The following is a 21,032-nucleotide window of genomic DNA, read 5'->3' as shown; positions in this document are numbered from 1 at the left end:
ATTGATTCTCAATAATGAACATATGCAAGAAAGCAGAGAAGCGAAACAATTATGCAGTTTATTTCCTAATCCTTTCCTTATCATTCCTACCATTGACAAATCATTTAGAACTAAAAATTCTGGGCCACTCTAGGTTTGAATGATTTGATTGATTCGACCAAGTAATTATCCTGTCTGTACTGTAGCTGAATAAAAGAAGGTGTGTGTGTAAAATCTCTTCAAGTAAAAATAAACATGTCTTTTTGATATTGTTCAGTTTTGAAGAAATGGCTTGTTTTGCTCTTTTCTTATATAGTCCAATTAATGCCTGGGTCAAGTTCCCTCTGTCCAAGCCTGGTGAGTACAAGTTTCTCAGAACAGTTGAACCATGACAGCAGCAAGAGAGCCAAAGTGGCAGGGGAGATTGGAATGACAATATCTGCTGGGCGGAAATGGGGACAGGAGGTTGGCAGGAGAGTAAGAGGAAGCTCCCATTTCCTGTTGCAGGAGGTTACCTCTGGGTCCTTCTGTGCTTCCCCATTGTGAGGGTCCAGAAGCCATTTTAGCTTATGAATCTCAGACCCTCTTCACCTGCAGATAACTGCATCATTCTAGCTCTCACAAAATCATATGTGTGTCTAAACAGCACAAAGTTAGGGGACAATTCCGCTGGCTTGCATAATTGAGACTTTAAAAGGGCTGAGTTAGCTAAATTGGCAATCTACACTGATTCCATTTTTTTACCCAAGATCCACTTCATTTGTGTTATATAGGCTCAGCCTCTTTGTGCTCTGTAGTACCTTTCCCAAGGAGGAACATGTTTTGCCATCTTAAGAAGACTGACACAGGCTGTTCTTCTTCCAGACAGCATCCCATTAAAAGAAATGGTTTCTCTAATCCTCTCAAATAATTTCTGGGTTTTGTTTGTTTGTTTTTTTGTTTTTTACTCCTCTAGACATAGGTTACTTCAGGTCACTTTCTCATTGACTCCCTCAAGAAACCTAACCATAAATCAAAACACTTGCTCTTTACTAAAGTGAGAATGATTTTACTCTAACGGCACAAACAGGACCCTGATTTCCACTTGTCATGCTCTGTGAAGGCAGATGTAGTCACACATATATGTGCACACTTACACACAATGCCCTGACACAGTAAGTCTCAAAGACTAAAAAAAGGTACAGCCTCTGTGCTTGTTCTATTGAAAGCCATTAAGTGTATACTCACATGCTTTGTGAAAGGCACAAGGGGAATATTATTTAAATCTAGGCAAGATTCTAATCTTGGGGTTTTGATGTAGGAATTGAACCCTAGGGTAGGGAGTGAGAAGGAGAGGTAAAGAAGAGAAGGTCAATGTACCCCAAACCTGAGTTTTCCTAGTTGTCAAAAGACAGCTTCATTCTTAAAATAACCTGAGCCAGCAACCCCATAACTACTCCTTGACATGTTCTTTTTTGACAACTTGTCTATACACTAACATTCCGAGTTCTTCCAAAAGCCAGATTTTTCACTTATGCTTTGGGGGTCATATTCTGCCTTCTTTTTGACTGCTTGTCTTAAAATACTTATTTTGCTTTTACTTCAGTCTGTCACTTTATGTATCAATTACATATGGCTTTAAAACAACAGAACACACCATCTGGTCCACAAACTAAAGCCCACACCCTTATGCCAGAGTTTATTCTTTCCCCAAACATTTATTTGCTGTTGTATAGACACAGGCTATATCTCGGAAGGAGATGCGGGTAATATACTGGATGTATATCCCATAGGTCTACTCTTCTTGATGCTTGTTAGAAAATAAGCAGACCCTCTAGCCAGATGAAACAAGTAGCCATCTCTTTTCATTCCAAAAGTCTCTGCAACCATGGAGCAAAGAACCACACCTCCCCTTCTACCCTTATTAGAAATGTTACCCAAACCATCTGATATTCTTCTCCCTCTCCCTCTTCAGGTACACAGCATAGTTAAATCTCTAGCTTAAGTAGGTAAATTATCATTTGGCTCCTCTTTAAAAAATCTGAATTAAAAGCATAAATCCAGTGTTTATTTTGATAACACTCAGAATAGTGAGCCAAAGCCTACTCTACTTTCCTGCAGACCTCAGGACTATATTCTACTTGAACTATTCCTCTTCAATGCCAGCCTCTCATGTACATCCTCATAATCTTTCACCCACTCTTCCTTCATGTTTAATGTCTAGACCATAAGGGTGCCATAACACTCAATCCATGGCTCCTACTCAGCTCACTACTACATGGCTCTACTCCATGCTGAAGACTCTCAAATCTATTTCTCCAGCCTTAAATTTTCAGCCACTGGAAAAGCCTGAATTTCAGTTCTTTCTAGAACACTTGCCTTTGCGGTTCTAAGAGTACAGTACTCTTTGCTTTCTCTTTTCCAGATGTTTGAACAAACTCTTTTCTCTTGAACCAAATTACTCCCCATCCTTGTCCCTATTCTTATGCCCTGAGAGGGGGACATGGTCAAAAACCGACCTAAAGTCTTTTTTACTGTCCCTCCTTTACTCTCTTATGAGTCTGTGTTTACACAGCCTTATAACTGTGTCTTTAATTGTTTGTCTCCCCAAAACTAAACTGAGAGTTATACCAGGGCTGAAACTATGCTGTCTTTATCACTGGAACCTCAATACATCTCCTGGTGCCCAATAGGTGTTCTAATAGGTGTGCTATTAAATGTCTGATGAGTGAGTGAATGTTGAATGACCCACAATAACATTAAATTCAAATATTAAATCAAAGCATCTCACCAAAACTGCTGCCTCTTCCTAATTTCCCCATTTCTGTCCTTAATCCCACCATTTTTCAAGACATTCCCAACACAAAAGTCCTTTTCTAATTCTTTCTCTCCATCATCTATAACTACTATCCAGTATTCAAGTCCTTTCAAGTCTTTCTTCATTGATCCTCTCTAGTTTTACCTTTCTTCTCCCACAAAAACACTCATGATCCTCTGTTTTTGAGCTTGATGACATCTTTCCCTGACTTGTCCTCTGTGTTTCAGAGTATCCTGTTCAAATCTCTGCCATGGCACTTACCATATTAAATTAGAATTTTCCATTTACTTGGCTGTATCCCCAAAGCTCAAAGCCCCTTTATGGGAGGGACAATTCCTTATTTTCTGTTTCACCAGATCCCACCACAATGTCCAAAGTGTTCATAAACAAAGTAAATAGTCATTAATTGTTTGCTGAATGACTCTCTAGCCTAAATATCTGTTTCTACATTTTAAATTATAGTCTTTTTTTGTTTGTTTCTTTTTTGAGACAGGGTTTCACTATGTAGCCTGGGCTAGCCTCTAAATATTCCTCCTGCCTCAGCCTCCCAGAGTGCTGGAATTACAAGTGTGCACCATATTAAAGCTACTTATTGGTTATTCTATCATCAGAAGAGACAAAGAACCATCAATATATGAACTTTTCATGAACTTGAAGGCCATCATCACATTTTTTCCTTTTAAACTTCACTGCTTTGGGTTTGAATATATGTTTCTTTGCCCAACAATAGCAGATAGGATTTTTATGGACTGAAGAATAATCTGAGATAACATTTTGCAAATTGTTCTCAAACTAATGATTGTTGACCCTTTTCAGATGTTGATGAGACAACTTGGGACAAAACAAAAAGATAAGATCACAGATAATAGAAGTATCTGTTAAACTTCCTTTCAAGCCAAAGAAACAACAGAAAACTTCCAACACAGGGTCCAATTAATACTAACCAAATACAGAGCCGGAGCAATCAATATAAATCATGGAAGGGAAAGAATAGGGATTCAAAGGAATCTTAGAACACAGTTTGAGTAGAGATGGAATAAAATGTATTCTTACCCACATACACACATGAAACATGTGCAGACTTACATATATTATACGTAATAGGGAGCAAGCCTGAAGCAGTTAAGAGACAACTGAGAAGTCAACTCTACAAGCAGTAATGACTTTATGATCATGAGTTGAAGACTGTCTTAACTGAGAAATACCTTGAAAGAGACTGGCCCCACTTTCATTTACACATATCCTCTACAATCACTACCACACGTTAGAGAGCACAAATACGGGCTCAGATATTTTGCTTTTATTATATTTAGCTAATGTGATTCAGAACTTCAATGAGGGTAAGATGTAACTATTTTTGTTCCTGCACCTGTGGTGATCCATCCTGGCTTCCAATTGAAGATTTTTGTTATGATTATATGTAGTTTGGCTCATTGATTAGTGTTATCTCTAGCCTCAGGATAGCTTCTACTGAGGATCTAATCCTCTCAAGGGTGGCCACAGAAAGCTTGCCTTACATTCACGGCCTCTTCCTACCCAACTTACCAGCAGGTATCACAAACTCTTATCCTCACATACAGTGATATGCATTTATAGACACACCAGTACTCAGCCAGGGTCATTCTCAGCTACTCATTCATGCAGAAATGAACACATTTGTGCATAATGATGCACACATGCAAGTATGAAAATATAACCTCTCTCAACCCAGTCCCTCATAAAGATAATTCTCTTTCTTATACTTATGTTCATATTCATACTGCTTCAGAAATAGTCAAATGCCCAGTGGTACATAAGTTGAGAGGGTGTCTATCTTGAACAACGGAAGTGAGTGTAGGGTGGGTGAGTAGACAAATGACTGGGAAGAGATGGCAGCTGGGTGAATGGATGGCAGAGTGACTGAATTAGAAGGACAAGTAATCAACTGTGATAAAATTTTACAATATCATATTTTCCAACATTTTGACTATCATTGTGGCTTTCCTTTGAACATTCTCCAAGTTTCTCATATCTTTCTCTTTGGCCATCTCTTGCTCTGTCTCAGTCTCTCTCTCTCTCTCTCTCTCTCTCTATATATATATATAGAGAGAGAGAGAGAGAGAGAGAGTGTGTGTGTGTGTGCGCTTTACTTCCCCATGGCAAAAAGTTTATTCCGGTATCAGGTAATATTTTACAAGATCCCTGATATGTAAATGTAACTTTATTTAAGAGTTATTTGTAGTAATAAATTTGTGGAAATGTAATGAGAAAAAGAAAGTGTGCTTGTTTATTTCTTTCAGAAAATTCTTCTATTCTCCCTGGTTTTCATCAGCTATATTTTTGGCAGGCTGTGGGCATGGAAATGTGAAGGCACCACTCTCAAGAGAACTATTTTAATCATATCTGATTTATATAGATGTCACCATAGGGTTAGGCAGGTAGAAAATCTAACAATCAAAATGAATAGGCACATAAAATTAAGGACATATCATACTTTCGCTAACACTCTGGCTTTGAAGACTGTCAGTTCACAGGAGACTTTTTTCAGACTTCTAAAGTATTCATAGTTTTTAATCTACTAAGATGAGAACTGAACCAAGCTACAGTCACTGGTATCCTTCCTCCAAAACCATTATGAGGACTTAATTCAATTGGATTTCTTGAGCAATATGTAAGTATGCTAGACAATAAAGAGGATACTAGAGAAATAAAAGATGTTGTGTCTGGCCTCAAGGAATTTATGAAGTACTTGAGGTGTGTTGGATTGGACTTACGGGGTTTGAATTGAGCGCTAAATAATAGGTAAATTCCTAAGCAAGTCAAAAGAACAATACTCTTGAAAGTTAAGAGAAAAGAGAATGGGTTGCTTAGCAGTCAATAAGGAGGCTCAAGTAGGTAGATGAAGGAAGCTGTTGGAGAATATTAAGGGAAAAAGATAAACGGTGGGCATGAAATCAAATTGTACAGGACTTAGAATATCAAATTGAAGTCTATTGGCAAAAAAGAGCCATTGAAATTTGACCTCCTTTTATAAAGCTAACATTTAATAATATAAAAATATTAATATTTTATAAGGGGAAGAACTCATAGGATGAAAATTCTGAAATGTGAAGCAGTTTTACAAAAATGCAGACTATATCATGAACTAATATATATATGTGTGTGTGTGTATATATACATATATATGTTACGTACATATATGTATGTGTGTGTGAAAAAAGAGAGATAATGAAGAAAGTAAATATTATGATAGGACCTACAACTATAATGACTGTCAGCAATGCAAGTATTCTTTGAAATTGAAGAATTAATTGAACCACTAGTACCTTCGGAATGATATCTGTCATGCATCTTAACCCTACAAGTAGACTAGACAGTTAAATAGGATCATAAAACTATATAAGTACCCCCAGTCCTCTGATCCATTTTGAGTACATGTTAAGAAGACAAGTTAACTTTTTATTATTCTGCCCTTTTGTCTATAACATTATGGCTTCTTTATTCTTTGTTGAACAAGAAAATATCAGTGGTCATTAATCCTAATCAGGGAGATTAGTACATAAAACATAGTTATAAATGCCAAAAATGAAGCTCAAGAAGCAAACAGTAAAAATAAACACTTTATCAGTTACTAGTCAGAGTCAAAGCCCTTGAGATTGTGTGTGTGTGTGTGTATGTATATGTGTGTGTGTGTGTGTCCTATCACTCCTCCCCGTCCCTAACAGAACTCCCCACCTCCTCTTAAGGCCATGAGAGTATGCTCAGGCAGTCTCCCCATAGCTTGCGCCAGTCAGCTTTCTCCTATCTCCTTAGGGAAAAATCAAGTAGATTAGGAGGATAATCCTAAATGCTTTTCTAATTTAAAATCAACCCCAGAAAATTGACTATATGTGGCACTCACAGTCCTCTCTGTTTAATGTGGAGAAATACTACTCTTGTACATTTGGCACCAAACCAAAGTGACTCCCCCACATACACACATTAGCAGCATCTCCCTCTTCTCCTTGAAGCCCAAGATGTTCCACACAACATAACAAACCACACGATTGGGAATGATTCATATGTTCCACTCTTCCTCCAAAAATGAGCAAAAAATAGTTTCCACTTAATTCATAATCAGAATTTTTTGCACATTTTCTAAAATATTGAAGGGGACCTATTATAAATTTGGCCTTTCTCCAAAAAATACTGATTAATCACAGGCTGCAGTGTCTTTTGATAAAATACTTTTGCATTCTCTCTATCCCTGGAAGCAAGGGCTATATAGTTGCATGATGCCAAATGTCTAATCAATCATCAGATGTTTTCAAATAGCTGGTGTTCTGTAGATACAGGCTTACTCTATCCAGTCGTTTTGTTATCTCAGCAGTTCATACGGATACAGATATTTCTGTTTGGAATATTTCTCAAGGCCAATGCCTTATTATAGTCCTAACACCTGCAAATACTTGGCAGAGATTGTTCCATCCTCCTCATGTCTTCCATTCTTCCTATAATCCCCCCCATCTTTTGTATTATGAAGTTGTAAGTTCATATAATATGTCCTTTCTTTGATGCTGATAACCATTTATCTATGACGCATGAAATGTGCAGTTTCTCGAGCATTAAGCTTTAAATCATATTTCATGGGGAAAACGTAGGTCCAAAAATAGTGGCAGTAGGCTACAGTAGAAAGAATAGTTAACTCAGTCTAGGAGCTGAGTTTCAGATCCAGCACTTCTACTACTAACCAGCTCTGTGACTTTAACCAAATCACGCGAACCATCAAGTTTCAGTTTATGCCTCTTTAAAGTACAGAGCTTTCAATCAGACTATTCCCAAGGCAGAACATTTTACAGTTTTAAAAACTGATATCAATAGGAACTCCCCTCTACAGCTTTGACATGAAAGTATCACCTTGAGTAAATGCAAAAGATAAACACTGAACTTTATGCACATTAAATATAAATGATAAACAGATACAAACCATTGTCAGTGTGACCACTCTCAGTATTACCTACAACAAATTACAGAAGGAAAAATGTATCATATTTTACTGCGACCCTCACCAACATAATTTTTAATTTATTTATTAGTACATGTTTGTAGAATGTCATGTTCCAGTCGTTGTGTGGAGTTGGCACATGTTACATAGCATATCTTAATTTTTTTTATCCCCTTTCCCTTACCTCCCTCTCCCCTCCATCCATATCTTGATCCCTTTCCCATTAGAGAAAGAGCTATCTCCATACTTCCTTTTTTTTAAATTTGCTCTTCATTTATAATTTGGGTTTCTCATATAAGAGAAATTATGCAATATTTAAGCTTGTGTATAACTTTTTATATTAAATTTTGAAGGAATCTTTTTTTTTTTTTTTGGTACCGGGTATCAAACTCAGGTCCTTATGCTTGTGAGGCAGGCAGCAGAACCACTGAGCTAAATCCCTGGCCCTTTTTATATTAAATTTGAAAGAATTTTCCGGAATATGGCAGGAGGAGTGGCAGGAGGCCACTCCCTTCTGCCCCCCACCCCTTCCATGCTATCTCGGTCTTTCTTCTAGCTTGGATTATATACTAAGCCTTATTTTGAAGTGGTAGTCTTACCATCTATTTAAACATTTTATTTTTATAGAAAGCTCTTAAGTAGCTTCCTTCTTAAGGGAAATCATACCACACAGTAAGTATGCAATGGGAATAAACCAATTTGCTATATCTGACATTTGTTAACGTAAATTTAAGGTAGGAGAACTTTAGAAGTAGGCAATTAAGGCCGGGGATTTAGCTCAGTGGTTCCGGTGCCTGCGTCGCAAGTGCAAGGTCCAGAGTTCGATCCTCGGTACCAAAAAAAAAAAAAAGAAGAAGAAGTAGGCACTTAGCCTTGTATATAAATATTATATGGCACAATAACTTCAGAAAACTGCCCACTAGATATAAATGAAAGACTTGGAACTTCTAAGGCAGGAACATCAAACAAGTGCTTCTGTCTAATAACCCACAATAAAACGCACTGGCAGAAAATTTAATACTAGATTAACTATTGTCTTCAGTTTAAATTTTTAGTTCAAATGTTTGACTATCCCTCCAGATTTCATGATATACTGGTTTCTTTTTTGTTTATTTTCTTTTTTTTTAAAACAGGCTTAGAATTAGCCCTGTGTTAAGTGATTAATGGCAATTTGTAATGGCTAATGACAAACTTCTGTTTCTGTACTGTAATAAGTGTGCAAACACAAACATATGTTAAAGTCCTCCACAAAAATCTCTCATCTACCATCTACATAGATAGACACCTCCACCCGTACCTACACAGATACACTCAAATTTATGCAAATCAGCACATATGCTAACTATAGCACACTTAAACATGGGTACTCACTTAGAAGAAGAGATAAAAGGATCATAGCAAAGATATGTAATGTGCTATATCTCTGTTAGAGAAAAGCAGAGAAGGTATTGCTTCCCTAGACAGAGTACTGATAGAGTGAGACATGGGCTAACTCCCCCAGAATTGTCCAGAAGTCTATGAAGCAGGTTAATGCAACAGATGAGATAAGTTCCCACGAGAGCTTGGAGACGAGTAGGCTACTCTACATGAGAACAACTGGGAGTTAATTCACTCATCATATAGGAAAAATGACGTATTTTACTAGGAAACTTGATAACTGTATAACTATATATGAGGAGTCAAACTTGTATAAGGGATAGTCCCCAGATCCCTTACCTTAAGTTTTTCAAATCGATCATTCAGGGATGCAACTTGATGGTCTCGGTGACGACCCACCAGTTTGCATAAGGCACAGATCAATTGGTCATCAGATACACAGTACATGTTCACTTTCTCATTCTCATGGTCCAGGCAGGTAATCCCTCGAAGATGTGTGTCTGGCACTGGTTCCACCAGGCGATGGCTGGTGAAAGGTTTCTTGTTGGGGTGTGTGGCCCGCAGGCAACGATCACAGTAGGAGACCTCACAGGTGATGCACGTCTTCACTGCATCCCTTGGTGGGTCCTGCTCACAGAATTGACAAGCAATTCGCTCACTAGACATGGCGGAACTGGGCCTATAAGTCCTTTCCCGTCGGTTCTCACTTGGGGAATTAGGCCCACTGACTGAAGCCTTCTGGAAGCGATCAATAATATTCTGCAGGGTCACATTCCTCTTGAGGCCGTCCAGGCCCCTGTGGTTCAGTGAGATAACATACCTGCACGTTGGACACTGGAAAGCAGTAAGGGGTTCAATGGTTTCACCGGAGCTGCAGTTTGAGACCAAGATGCGATGGGCACAGTTGAAGCACAGGCTATGAGCACACGGGAGCAAAAGGGGGTCTTCAAACAATTCAAGGCAGATTGGACAGGTCAATTCAGACTCCAATGTTTCCATCTTTAGTGAAAATAATTCTTCTGAGGCATTAAGAACCACAGAGGCTGGGCTTTCACCTGCAATGAATACAAAGCAAGAGTCATTAAGCATTTCCAAGTTAAACTGGATAGCGCATAATTATACTCTAACCAATGGAGACTTTACATATTGGACTCCCCAGAGATGCTTGATCAATAGGAAAGTGATTTTGGAATTAATCAAAAAACTTTTTCCCCTTTCAAATCTTGTTTCTGACAAATGTCTGAGTTTATTCTCCTGCACTAATAAACAGAATTGAGTGACCATCTCTGAATCCTGGTTTCTTCAATGTTACCATTCTAGTTTACAACATTGGCATGGATCATTCTTTCCCATGTTCTCCACTGACATCTCTTCTTCTGGACTATGATGAGTCAGAGGCCCTACAAAATTCTCAATCTCCATTCTCGCATATTGTTTTTCTATTTCACTTCAAGGCAAGATATAAGAGCTGCTCCCATTTCATATCCAGTGGAAGGAAAACGGCAGTATTTCAAGTTAACTCTCTACTTCCTGAAATGATTCCATTCTGAAAGCCTACATAAAAAGGAGAGCTATAGAAAAAATGTTCCGAGTGTAGGATAAGTTCTTGAGAATGTGAACTTGAATTATTTTCTGTATTCACAGAAAAGCCTTCATTTCATCAAGTCAAATGAAAAAGAACTTCAACTTTATGACTTACTCAGCAATAGTTGTTGATAAAGAAAGTCATTTTATCATGTGGCTTCAGCTTGGTTTTATTATTAAACAATCCCTAAACTAGCACAAGCCTGTTCATCTCCCATGTATCTTTCCATTCTGCCTAAAACAACCAGATGCAAATCTAGATATAGATAGAAATTAGCAAGGTAAACAGCAAAAAAATTTCATTGAGAGCAAAAGAAAATCATTCCAACCAATAAGAAACTAACTTGTCTATCTGTCCTCCCACTGGTATTTCTGAGGTGAATATACAAATATGTACTGTCATGGGTCTTCCACTAATTAAAATTCATGCACATAAATATTCTAAGTTAGCCCTAAGGAAAAATATAAAACATATCTTAGTGACTGAAAATGTTAATTCTATTTATAGGAAAAAGAAAGGCATCTTTTGATTTTGACCAGCTTTTGTTCACCATCTCATATTATTAGAAACCTACACCAGAGCTTGATTATTGGATTCTACTGTTGGTATATGTTCAGATTTGTCATTTATCAGTGATATCTGATATATAACTCTCACAAGATACATGAATACTGAATACAATTATACCTAGTTCATAAGTATAGTAGATGTACATCTAAAAGCTGTTTCTAAATGAAACTTTTTAAATGTACTGAGCTAACTAGCTATTTAATGGAAATTTATAGGAAACTGTAAAAGGAAAGAATTTATAAAGCAGCCATTCTCAGTTCAGTAGGTTCAAAGGTTTGTATAACCACTTTTCCCAAAAAAAGGGCGCAACTTGTGATATTTTCATTTTATAATTTACAAGTGCTTGAAAACTGTTGGTAGGATTTTGTGGCTTATAACATCTACAGCATTCACCTATAGAGTAAGTAAAAAAGGTATACATACACACACACACACACACACACACACACACACACACATATATATATATATATATATATATATATATATATTAGAATTGAAGAACCACCTCCACACAAAAAAATCTGCTGCCTTTTTAATTTTTTAATTTTTGCTAGCTGGTGAATATCAAAGTCCAAATCAAAAAACCTATGAATTCTCTCCTTTACACATCTATTATTACAATTACTGGTGGTTTCCAAAACATTGTTTTGTTTCATTTATATACAAATATTTCTAGCTAACTTTCTCTGCTCCTCGAGGGCATCGACAATTTCACATTTTTATTTATGGCATGGTACCTCCTCCAAACTATGTGTTTAATAATTGTTAATAAATAATTTCTTGACTAGAAATAAGAAGAGACGATCTAGCATTTATTGAGCACCTCTTGTATTGAGTACTATGTAAAGCATTTTACAAATATTACTTCATTCCATTATTTCAGAATGCCTTGAGGAAGATATTATTATTATATCTATCATATAATTAGAAAAGTAGGACTCTTGAGTCATCGAGTAAATCAGCCAGGAATATATATACCCAGAGCACAGGTCACTCTACTGCCAATACCTGTGCTCTTTCCCCTACACCTTTATTTCAACCATCTCATCTCCTTCACTTGAGTTTATCTTGAATATTTTCAAAAGGGTTTCAAAACAGCATATTTCTACTTCTATTTTTGTCTCTGTGTCCATCTGAATTTGTCTACCTCAGTCTAATCCCCTCTAGAATCATATCTCTTTCCTCTAGACGCATCTTCACTTCACACTGCACTTCTATTACTATCTTTTCCAGAGTAGATGTCTGCATTCTTCAACTTCTGGGTTGGAAGCTACCTAGGTTGGTCAATAGCGTTGCTGAAAGGCATGCCTATGTGTCGAAACAAAGAATGTTGTATAAATGTCATATATGCATTTTCACAGACAGACAGTTTTCCATAGCTTTCAAAGGATTATCAAAAGAGTCCCTTGGCGGGGCTGGGGATTTAGCTCAGTGGTTTCACTGCCTGCTGCGCAAGCACAAGGACCCGAGTTCCGATCCCTGGTACCAAAAAAAAAAAGAGTCCTTGACAGAAAACTCAAGCATCAGTACACTAAAATAACCTAGCTTAACTGATTTCAGCTCTTTAAGGAATAACATAAGATGGTTACAGTCTGTTGCTTATTTTAAGTAACTTTCTATACTATTTCTATTCTGTTCTATTTTATTATAATATAGTAGCTGCTTGGGAGATTGCTGGGCACCAGAGGACAAATGTACCGTGTGCCAAAGGAGGGTCACCAAGAGGGAAATATCTCCCACAGTTTCACTGAAAGTAACATGGTCAAGCAAGGCTGTGACCCATCCTGACAGCTGACACTGACAGAGGAGCTGAGAGGCTCTATGCATGGTTCCAAAGTAATGCCTGAGGAGACTTAACTGACCTTGACAGATAGCAAGAGGTTCATACTGATTGACAGGTCTCACTTTAACTTGGTCTTAAACACCCAGCAGAAAAGAATAACCAAAAGAGGTATAAAATAATGCCATAGTAATAAAGCTAGATGTAAAAATGGGGCTCCAGTCACTGACCTCTTCTGGCAGTTTCCAGCTCTACCAGTAGCTGACCATGATTATGGATCATTAGAAAAAAAACTATGGTAAAATCTATGAGAGCTCAGCTAGAGTTTTATATTTCTTAGTGAAATTTGTTCTTCAAATTGTCTCTTATCTTCTTACAGCTGAAACTAGAGAAACTTATGACAAAGTATCAGACTTATAGATAACCTCTTATCAATAAAAGAATCTAAGAGTCAGCAGGTTACAATCACTATTTCAATTTCTAAGTGTGACTTTCTTCCCAACCTGCCCTTTCGTTCTAGTGTGCTCATGCTTAGATTATGCTCTAATTTCTTAAAAGTTTTGTTTATTCTTGCCTAGAGGCTCCCAAACTCCAAGCAGTCATACAAATGGAACCAATGACAAATGTGCAGACTTCTTTTACCGGGATTCACCAGATCGACCTTGTAAACAGATCATAACTGCTAAACTATACAATATGACTTCTATGTTGGGATTCTGAAGTCCCCTGGACCTTCTCCTTATCCTCTTTGTGGGAGGCTATTACTAGTTCCTCCCAGTGGAGACCCTTGTTGGCTATATTCATAGCAATCCTGCTGACCTTATAATTTGGCCCATGTATTAACTGTTTCTTCGGCTTTGTCTCCTGCAGATTCAAAGCTATATGGCTACCAAGATGACAATGCTTGGCACCTATCGAGGGCCTTTAGATAGACTCTGTAGAGTAACTCTAGCTGCTGATCACAACTATGACCCTCTTCAGCTGGAAGGAGCCAGAATGGTCTTCGCCCTTTGCCCCCTCACAGCAGTTAGGGGTACTTCTTCAAAGAAGGGAATATTATAGATAGGTAAGTTAATTAGATATCTCGTTGGCAGGTAGACAGAGCCTCCCTTAAGGCATCAGCCCACCAGGAGCCAACACAGCAAGGAATCAACATGGAGAACAATTGAGGCACATTCACTGGTTAGCATTATAAAAAGGAAAAGAAGTACTACTTCCCCTAGAGATAGATAGCAGTGATTGATATTCTAAATGGGAAATTCCTTGTATGTGAATTGTCTTCCCATTTGATCCCCATTTAATTAATATTACCTGGGTGACTGTACTTGTAATCTTATTGGTTGGTCATGGTTTTGTCCCACCTCCTGCCCACCTTGTAAATTTCCATTGGGTCTTATAGTTTTGTCCCACTTTCTACCCACCTCACCACATGGCTTTGCTGTATAAAACATCTTTGAAAACTGGGGTGGGCAGGCAACCCACTTTCTGGTCCCCTTTCTGTGTCTCTTAGACAGAAGCTTTTTTTCTCTCAATAAATTTTTCCTACTCTTAAAAAAATACATAGTAGCCGCTTTAGCTAATTTGGGGAAACTCAATACTTTTCTTCAACTTCTTCAAATATCTGTTTATTCATCTCTCATTTATGAAATCTCCATCTGGTTATACCCAATGTTTTGGCATTCTTTCAACTATCCTCCCTGTTCCTTGCCTGCATGATTATCTAAGCATCTTTACAATAGCTTTTATATCCATTTTCTCATTTAGCTTAATAATTTTCTAAAAAGTAAGTATTACTATTATTTTTAAAAAGGTAATTTATCCACTTCTTTGCAAATAGCAATGCTAATGTTCATACTTGGAAAAACTGAGAAATAAACCCATATATTTATGGTCAATTTATTTTTGTCCAGTGTTCCAAAATCATTCAATAAAGGAAGAATAGTTTTCTCAACAAATGATGCTAGGACAAACATATCTCCACATGCAGAAAGATGAAGCTGGAGCTGTACCTAGCAACATATATAAAAGTAATTCAAAATGGATCAGTGACCTAAACATACAGGCTGAAATTGTAAAACTCTGGAAAGGAAAGATAAGTGTAAATCTTTATGATTAGGCAATAGCCTTTCAGAAGATACCAAAAGCACAAGCAACAAAAGAAAATATAGATAATTGATACTTAATCAAAACTTAAAACTTCAGTATTGCAAAAAGCATCATTAACAAAGTGAAAAAACAACTCAGAATAGGAGAAAATATCTGCGAACCATATTTTATATGAGTATGGGATCTACAAATATACTGAACTCTTATAACTCAACAATAGAAAAGACAACCCAATTTAAAAATAGGCAAAAGATTTAAATAGACATTTCTCCAAAGAAGATATATACAAATAACCAATAACCACATAAAAAGATGCCCAACATCATTAACCATTATAATTTCATATCTTTATTCACAACATGGTGACTTCCACAATCTAGATATTCAGTAATTATTGATAAAATATACCTTAATCTAGAGGGAATCTAGGATTTATGGAGCGCCTCTTGTATTCTGAGTACTATGTGAAGTGCTCTTCACATAAAACCATATTGATATACTACTTAACATACACCGAGGATGGCTAAAATAAACAAAACAGAAAATATCAAGTGTCAGCCAGGATGTGGAGAAATTGGAATCTTCACACATTGCTGGAAGGAGTATAAAATGGTACAGCTGCTTTGAGAAATAGTTTGGCAGTTCCTGAAAAGGTTAAATGTAGTTACCATATGACTCAGCATTTCCTGGGTGTACACACAAAAGAAATGAAAATGTGCTCATTCAAAAACTTGTACACAAATATTCAAAGCACCATTATTCATGGTGGCCACAAGGGAAACAATCCAAAAGTCCACTGACTGATGAACAGATATACAAAATGTGGTGTATTCATATAATAAAATTTTGTGTTATGGTTTAGGTGGTGTTTTCAGAGGCGGCTGCATCTAGAGTGTGTGATGTTGGGATTAAGGGTATGTGATTACTAAACCAGTACACTGATTGTTATGGCACCACCCTAATTCCAGTAGTCTGGATAAGATAAAAAGGGCAGAAGGACACTGTTAAGGTTCCCTTGTTGCTTTTGCTACCTTGTGACTGCCATAAACAGTTCTCTGTGAAGCCCCTATGCTAAGCCACCCTGCCTTGGAGCCAGCCGATTATGGACTGAAACTGCTACAAACTGTGAGCTAAATAAACCTTTCTCTCTTTAACTATGGGTGTCAGGTATTTTGTCTCAGCAATGAGAAAAGCAACTAGCACAGTTTGGCTATAAAAAAGAATGAAATACTGCTTCATGCTGTAACACAGATGAGCCCTGAAAACATTATTCTAAGAAATCAGCTGCAAAAAGTCATATATTACATAATCCCTTGTATATGAAATGTCCAGAATAGGCAAACCCATAGGAATATTAAGTAGACTGGTGGTTGCCAGGTGCCAGGAGGCAGGGAGGTGGAGTGACCATTCACAGTACAGAGTTTTTTGGGATGATGAAAATGTTTTGGAATTAGACAGTGATGGTTGCACTACTTTGTGAATATACTAAAAACTACTGAATTGTACATTGAAAATGGTGAATATTATGGTATATGAATTATACTTCAATTTAAATAAAGATTCAAACCCAGGTCTATCTGACTCTAGAATGTAAATAGTTAACCACTATACTGCCAACCGGGCTGGGAGGTTAGCTCAGTGGTTCCAGCACCTGCCTCACAAGCGCAAGGTCCCGAGTTCAATACCCGGTATTAAAAAAAAAAAGAGGAGAACAATTTAGGGCCGGGGATTTGATTTAGCTCAGTGGTTCCACCGCCTGCCTTGCAAGCACAAAGTCCCGAGTTCGATCCCTGGTACCCCCCCAAAAAATAAAATTATACTGCCAAAGGTGTTAATTATATAGAGTTCATAAACTCTATTAGATTGCTTATTTCTTTCAATTATTCTAGGTCAATGATTCCTTATCTAGGTTTTCCAGTGTCCTGAGATAACTTTAATGATCAACAGGTGTCATAAAATTCTCAACTCCAAATTTCTATTCACTTAAAAATCTTTAAGTGATTCCCGAAAAATATCTGACACCTGTCATCACAAAATACGTTTAGTAGGAGAAAGTCACATGACAAAAATATACTGCAACTTCAAAATTTTTTCCAAATTTTTATTTTTATTGGTACATGTTTGTAGTACATAATGATCACATTCTTCATAGGGCATCTTGAAAACTTTGAATCACTTATCTATGCAGAATTAGAGAGTAGACCCAGGACAAAGACAGAATGTAAACCTGATAGGGTATGACTTAACAACAGGTAATCATGAAACTTTCCAGAAAACACAATGGTTTGTCATTAAAATACATTAATAAAATTCCCAGGAGGGCAGGACCATTTGTCATATTGAGAAACAAATAAAATCTAGGCAAGGTGGCACATGCCTGTAATCCCAGCACTCCAGAAGGTTCATGAGTTCAAGGACAGCTGAGCTATGTAATGAGCCCCTGTCTCAAAAAGCAAGGAAGGAAGGAAGGAAGGAAGGAAGGAAAGGAGGGAAGGAAAGGAGGGAGAGAGGGAGGGGACAAATCCTGCATGTATACGCTTTGATTAATTCCTTTCCAAATCATTTAGTTAGTAATGTGTAGTCAAATATGTATGCTTATGTATTTGTCTTTGCTTTATCACATTACAATTATAATTGTTTCCATATAGTTTATCTTTACCCTGCACCCCTCTTCAGGATGCGAACTGTCAAAAAAAGAAATTAATGAGTATTAACTCACTGATGAGGTATCAGAAAGCTCTGTGCCTTGGCAGAAAAAAAAAAGTTTCAATGATAGTAGTTAAGATAAAAAATGCATTCTATGGGCCAGGGATTTAGCTCAGTGGTTTCGACGCCTGCTGCACAAGCGCAAGAACCCAAGTTCCATCCCCGTACCAAAAAAAAAAAAATGCATTCTATACTCATAAGATGATTTCAGTGCCAAGGATGTAGCTCAGTGGTTCTATTGCTTGCCTTGCAAGCACAAGGACCCAAGTTCAATCCCCGGTACCCCCCCCCAAAAAAAAGAAAGAAATCTTAGGCCGGGAATTTAGCTCAGTGGTTCCGCCGCCTGCCTCGCAGCACAAGGACCGGAGTTCAATACCCGGTACAAAAAAATAAATAAATAAATACCAACAGAAAAAAAAAAAAGATGATTTCAGCATCGCCCTGCAAATCCAGCATTTAGCTAACTCTGATTAAGAGAAAAGATGTGATCTACACTTGCAGAATTCTTTCATTTCAAATGTTATTTGAACATAATTAATCACTCTCTTATTCCAACAGCTAATTTCCATCTACTGAATGTGGCTCTGGGTTCTCACTTCCTTCCTGAGGAGCCACAGTTTACCCTCCTTCACAGAAAATCCATGAGAACCAACCCTGACCTCTGAGCTGTAGATTGATAATTGAAATGGGTTATAGAGTTTTATTTTTTAAATGTTTTATATAAAATAAATATTCTTCAGGATAGTAACATTAACCTCACATGAGAACTTTCTCAAAATACTAGAAACTGTCTCCCTTCCTTGGGGAATGGAATGGGCAAATGAGTCCTGGCTTAATCTAATGTTTCCTCAACTGTAAAATGTTGTTCAAGTTGGACTAGAATCAACAGATGATCTCTTTAAGATGCTTTCTAGCTCTAACATCATATTATCATAGAGTTCTTGCTATCTGTTGCCACATAGGAAAGATATTTTGGATTATTGTAAACCAGCTCATAAAAACATGTACTGTATCTTATTTATTACATCACCAGAGAACATGGAAATAAACAAAATTCATTATTTTCTTTTGGCTAAGTCAAGGTGTTAAAGTACAGTGAATGGTTTGGTCTGTTACACCACAAGGAAGATACAATAACTGTTCCTGTGGACATTCATGGGGGTTGGGAGTATCCTGTGTCAGTATAAAGTAGTGACACACCTTGTGGAACTGAAAAAGAAGACAACCAAATCCTTAAACATAATGATTAACAAAGGACCTTTTAAAGTTCAAAAAAGGTAGTTTCAGAACATAAAAGGCAACCAGTTGATAGAACTATCACTGGATAGAATAAGGACTGAAAAGAGAAACCCTGAAAAAGGGCAATAGTTGGTCAGTAATCACAATTAATAATAATATCTCCCTTACATTTGCATAGTACTTTATACTTTTCAAATGAACTCAAAGCCATTATCTTATTTGATCCTCATAATAGAGCCTGCTTTTAGTCTTGAATCTAAACTGAATTGGCTGAGCAATCCTAGGCAAGACATTTAAACTCTCTGGGCCACAGCTTCTTCATCTATTGAATAAAAACTATGTGCCCTATACATCTCACAGGCTTTTGTGAGGATCAGATGAAGATAAAATAAAATTATTAGCCTGTTTTACAAATATTAGTATTTTCATAATAACATTCACAGATGAGAGACATGGAGTATATTGCTTCTTAAAATGCAGCAAATGTTTGGAAATTTGCCCCCAAACACATGGTTGACATAATGGAGGGCAATTAAATCACACTTCCACAAAGAGTTGTTTCTTAAGCTCATATGGCTTTCCCCTTAGGCTAGGATTCCCACCCCCACCCCCACCCCCACCCCCCAGTGAAGAACTATCTCAGTTCTTGTTCTCTTAAACTTTCAAAATACACGGGGAGAACTCAAGATTGAAGGCTGATTACCACAACCAATTCCTGTGTAATAGATTATTAAAGCTTACTTAATATTTTATAGCACATGAATTTAATCATTCTTTCCTTTCAATAATTAGCCTCTAAATCTAACTACTGGGCATTTCATAGAATATAGTCATCATAAACATTGAAATGAGTATCAAAATAGCAGAACTAAAGGCCCTAAATCTGGTACAAATGCAAAAGATTAATCTAAGTAACCAAGAAATGGATTTGCCAAGGTAACACATATTACTTGACAGGAATTCAAGCACAATTCATAACACTGTCACCTTGATGCAGATTATTCTGGCAAAGTCATAAGGTTGAGGAACAAATGAAGAACAAACTTACCTACTGCTTCAAGTACAGCTTTTCATCTATTCTAGAACTGCTTTTCCCAATCTATTTCCCAATGAAATATTTGTGAATTTTTAAAAGTTCAGTGGTCCACCTGGACTGGCAGTCATCTCTACTTCTACAGAGTGAAACCAGCAACATATACGTATGTAGGGCATGCTGTTGAATGTTACACTGAGAGAACCCAAAGTTCAGGTCAGAAACAAGGGACAGAGAACAGAGGCCTATTTGAAATCAAGCTTCAACTCTCTTGGGAACCACATGAATCCTAGCAACACTGAACAAAGGGCTACAGAAAAAGTGATTGAGAATTCTGAACCGTAAACCTTTTTTCTATCTCTCTGTTGGTATATATTCAGACACTTGTTTGTCCTGAATCAGCATGTCTGCCATGCTATACATTATGCTTTTATCAAGGCAATTTACAAATGCTGGATTATATATTGCAGGAGAGTTTTAGATTATATAATGGGTTGTTATCAGATCATCTGGTATCTCTGTAAGATAAAGTTCCAGAGACTAGAGATGCTGTTTATCAACCAGAGGAGTCTGACCTGCAGGAAAGAGGCTGGAGACAAGGTCAGGCAGTCAGAATGCTGCAGGGAGATATGAACTCCAGTGGACTATCTCTTACAAATGGTGCTTTGCTAATCCACTTAGGCTAAACCAATATCCTTGTGTGTATTCAGATGAACTCACCCAACATGGAGAAGGAAATGGTGAGATGCTGGCACATTACTCAAAATCCCTCCACCACCCATACTTCACAACATTTTATACCAGTTTATAAGATTTTTAAGGGAAAATGAAGGATCTAGAAGACCATCATAAACATTCCATCTGCCCATGGTTATGAAGAAGGAAAAGATCAAA

General features: G+C 37.3%; 1 protein-coding gene across 6 annotated transcripts in view; it reads right to left on the bottom strand.

The window, feature by feature from the left end:
* Window positions 1-21,032, bottom strand: part of Mid2 (midline 2) — a 115,367-nt gene that overhangs the window by 90,094 nt on the left and 4,241 nt on the right. For all 6 annotated transcript variants that reach the window (XM_004861455.3, XM_004861456.4, XM_087196741.1 and 3 more), the window contains exon 2: window positions 9,456-10,171. In XM_004861455.3, the coding sequence (XP_004861512.1) occupies window positions 9,456-10,115 (660 nt within the window). In that variant the 5' untranslated portion in view covers window positions 10,116-10,171. The remainder of the gene's footprint in view (window positions 1-9,455; window positions 10,172-21,032) is intronic.

Source organism: Heterocephalus glaber, unplaced genomic scaffold (assembly GCF_053883595.1).
Source record: "Heterocephalus glaber isolate CG9 unplaced genomic scaffold, H.glaber_assembly_v1.0 deba00001613, whole genome shotgun sequence".
Classification (NCBI taxonomy): Eukaryota; Metazoa; Chordata; class Mammalia; order Rodentia; family Bathyergidae; genus Heterocephalus; species Heterocephalus glaber.
This window is presented reverse-complemented; position numbering and strand designations above follow the sequence as displayed.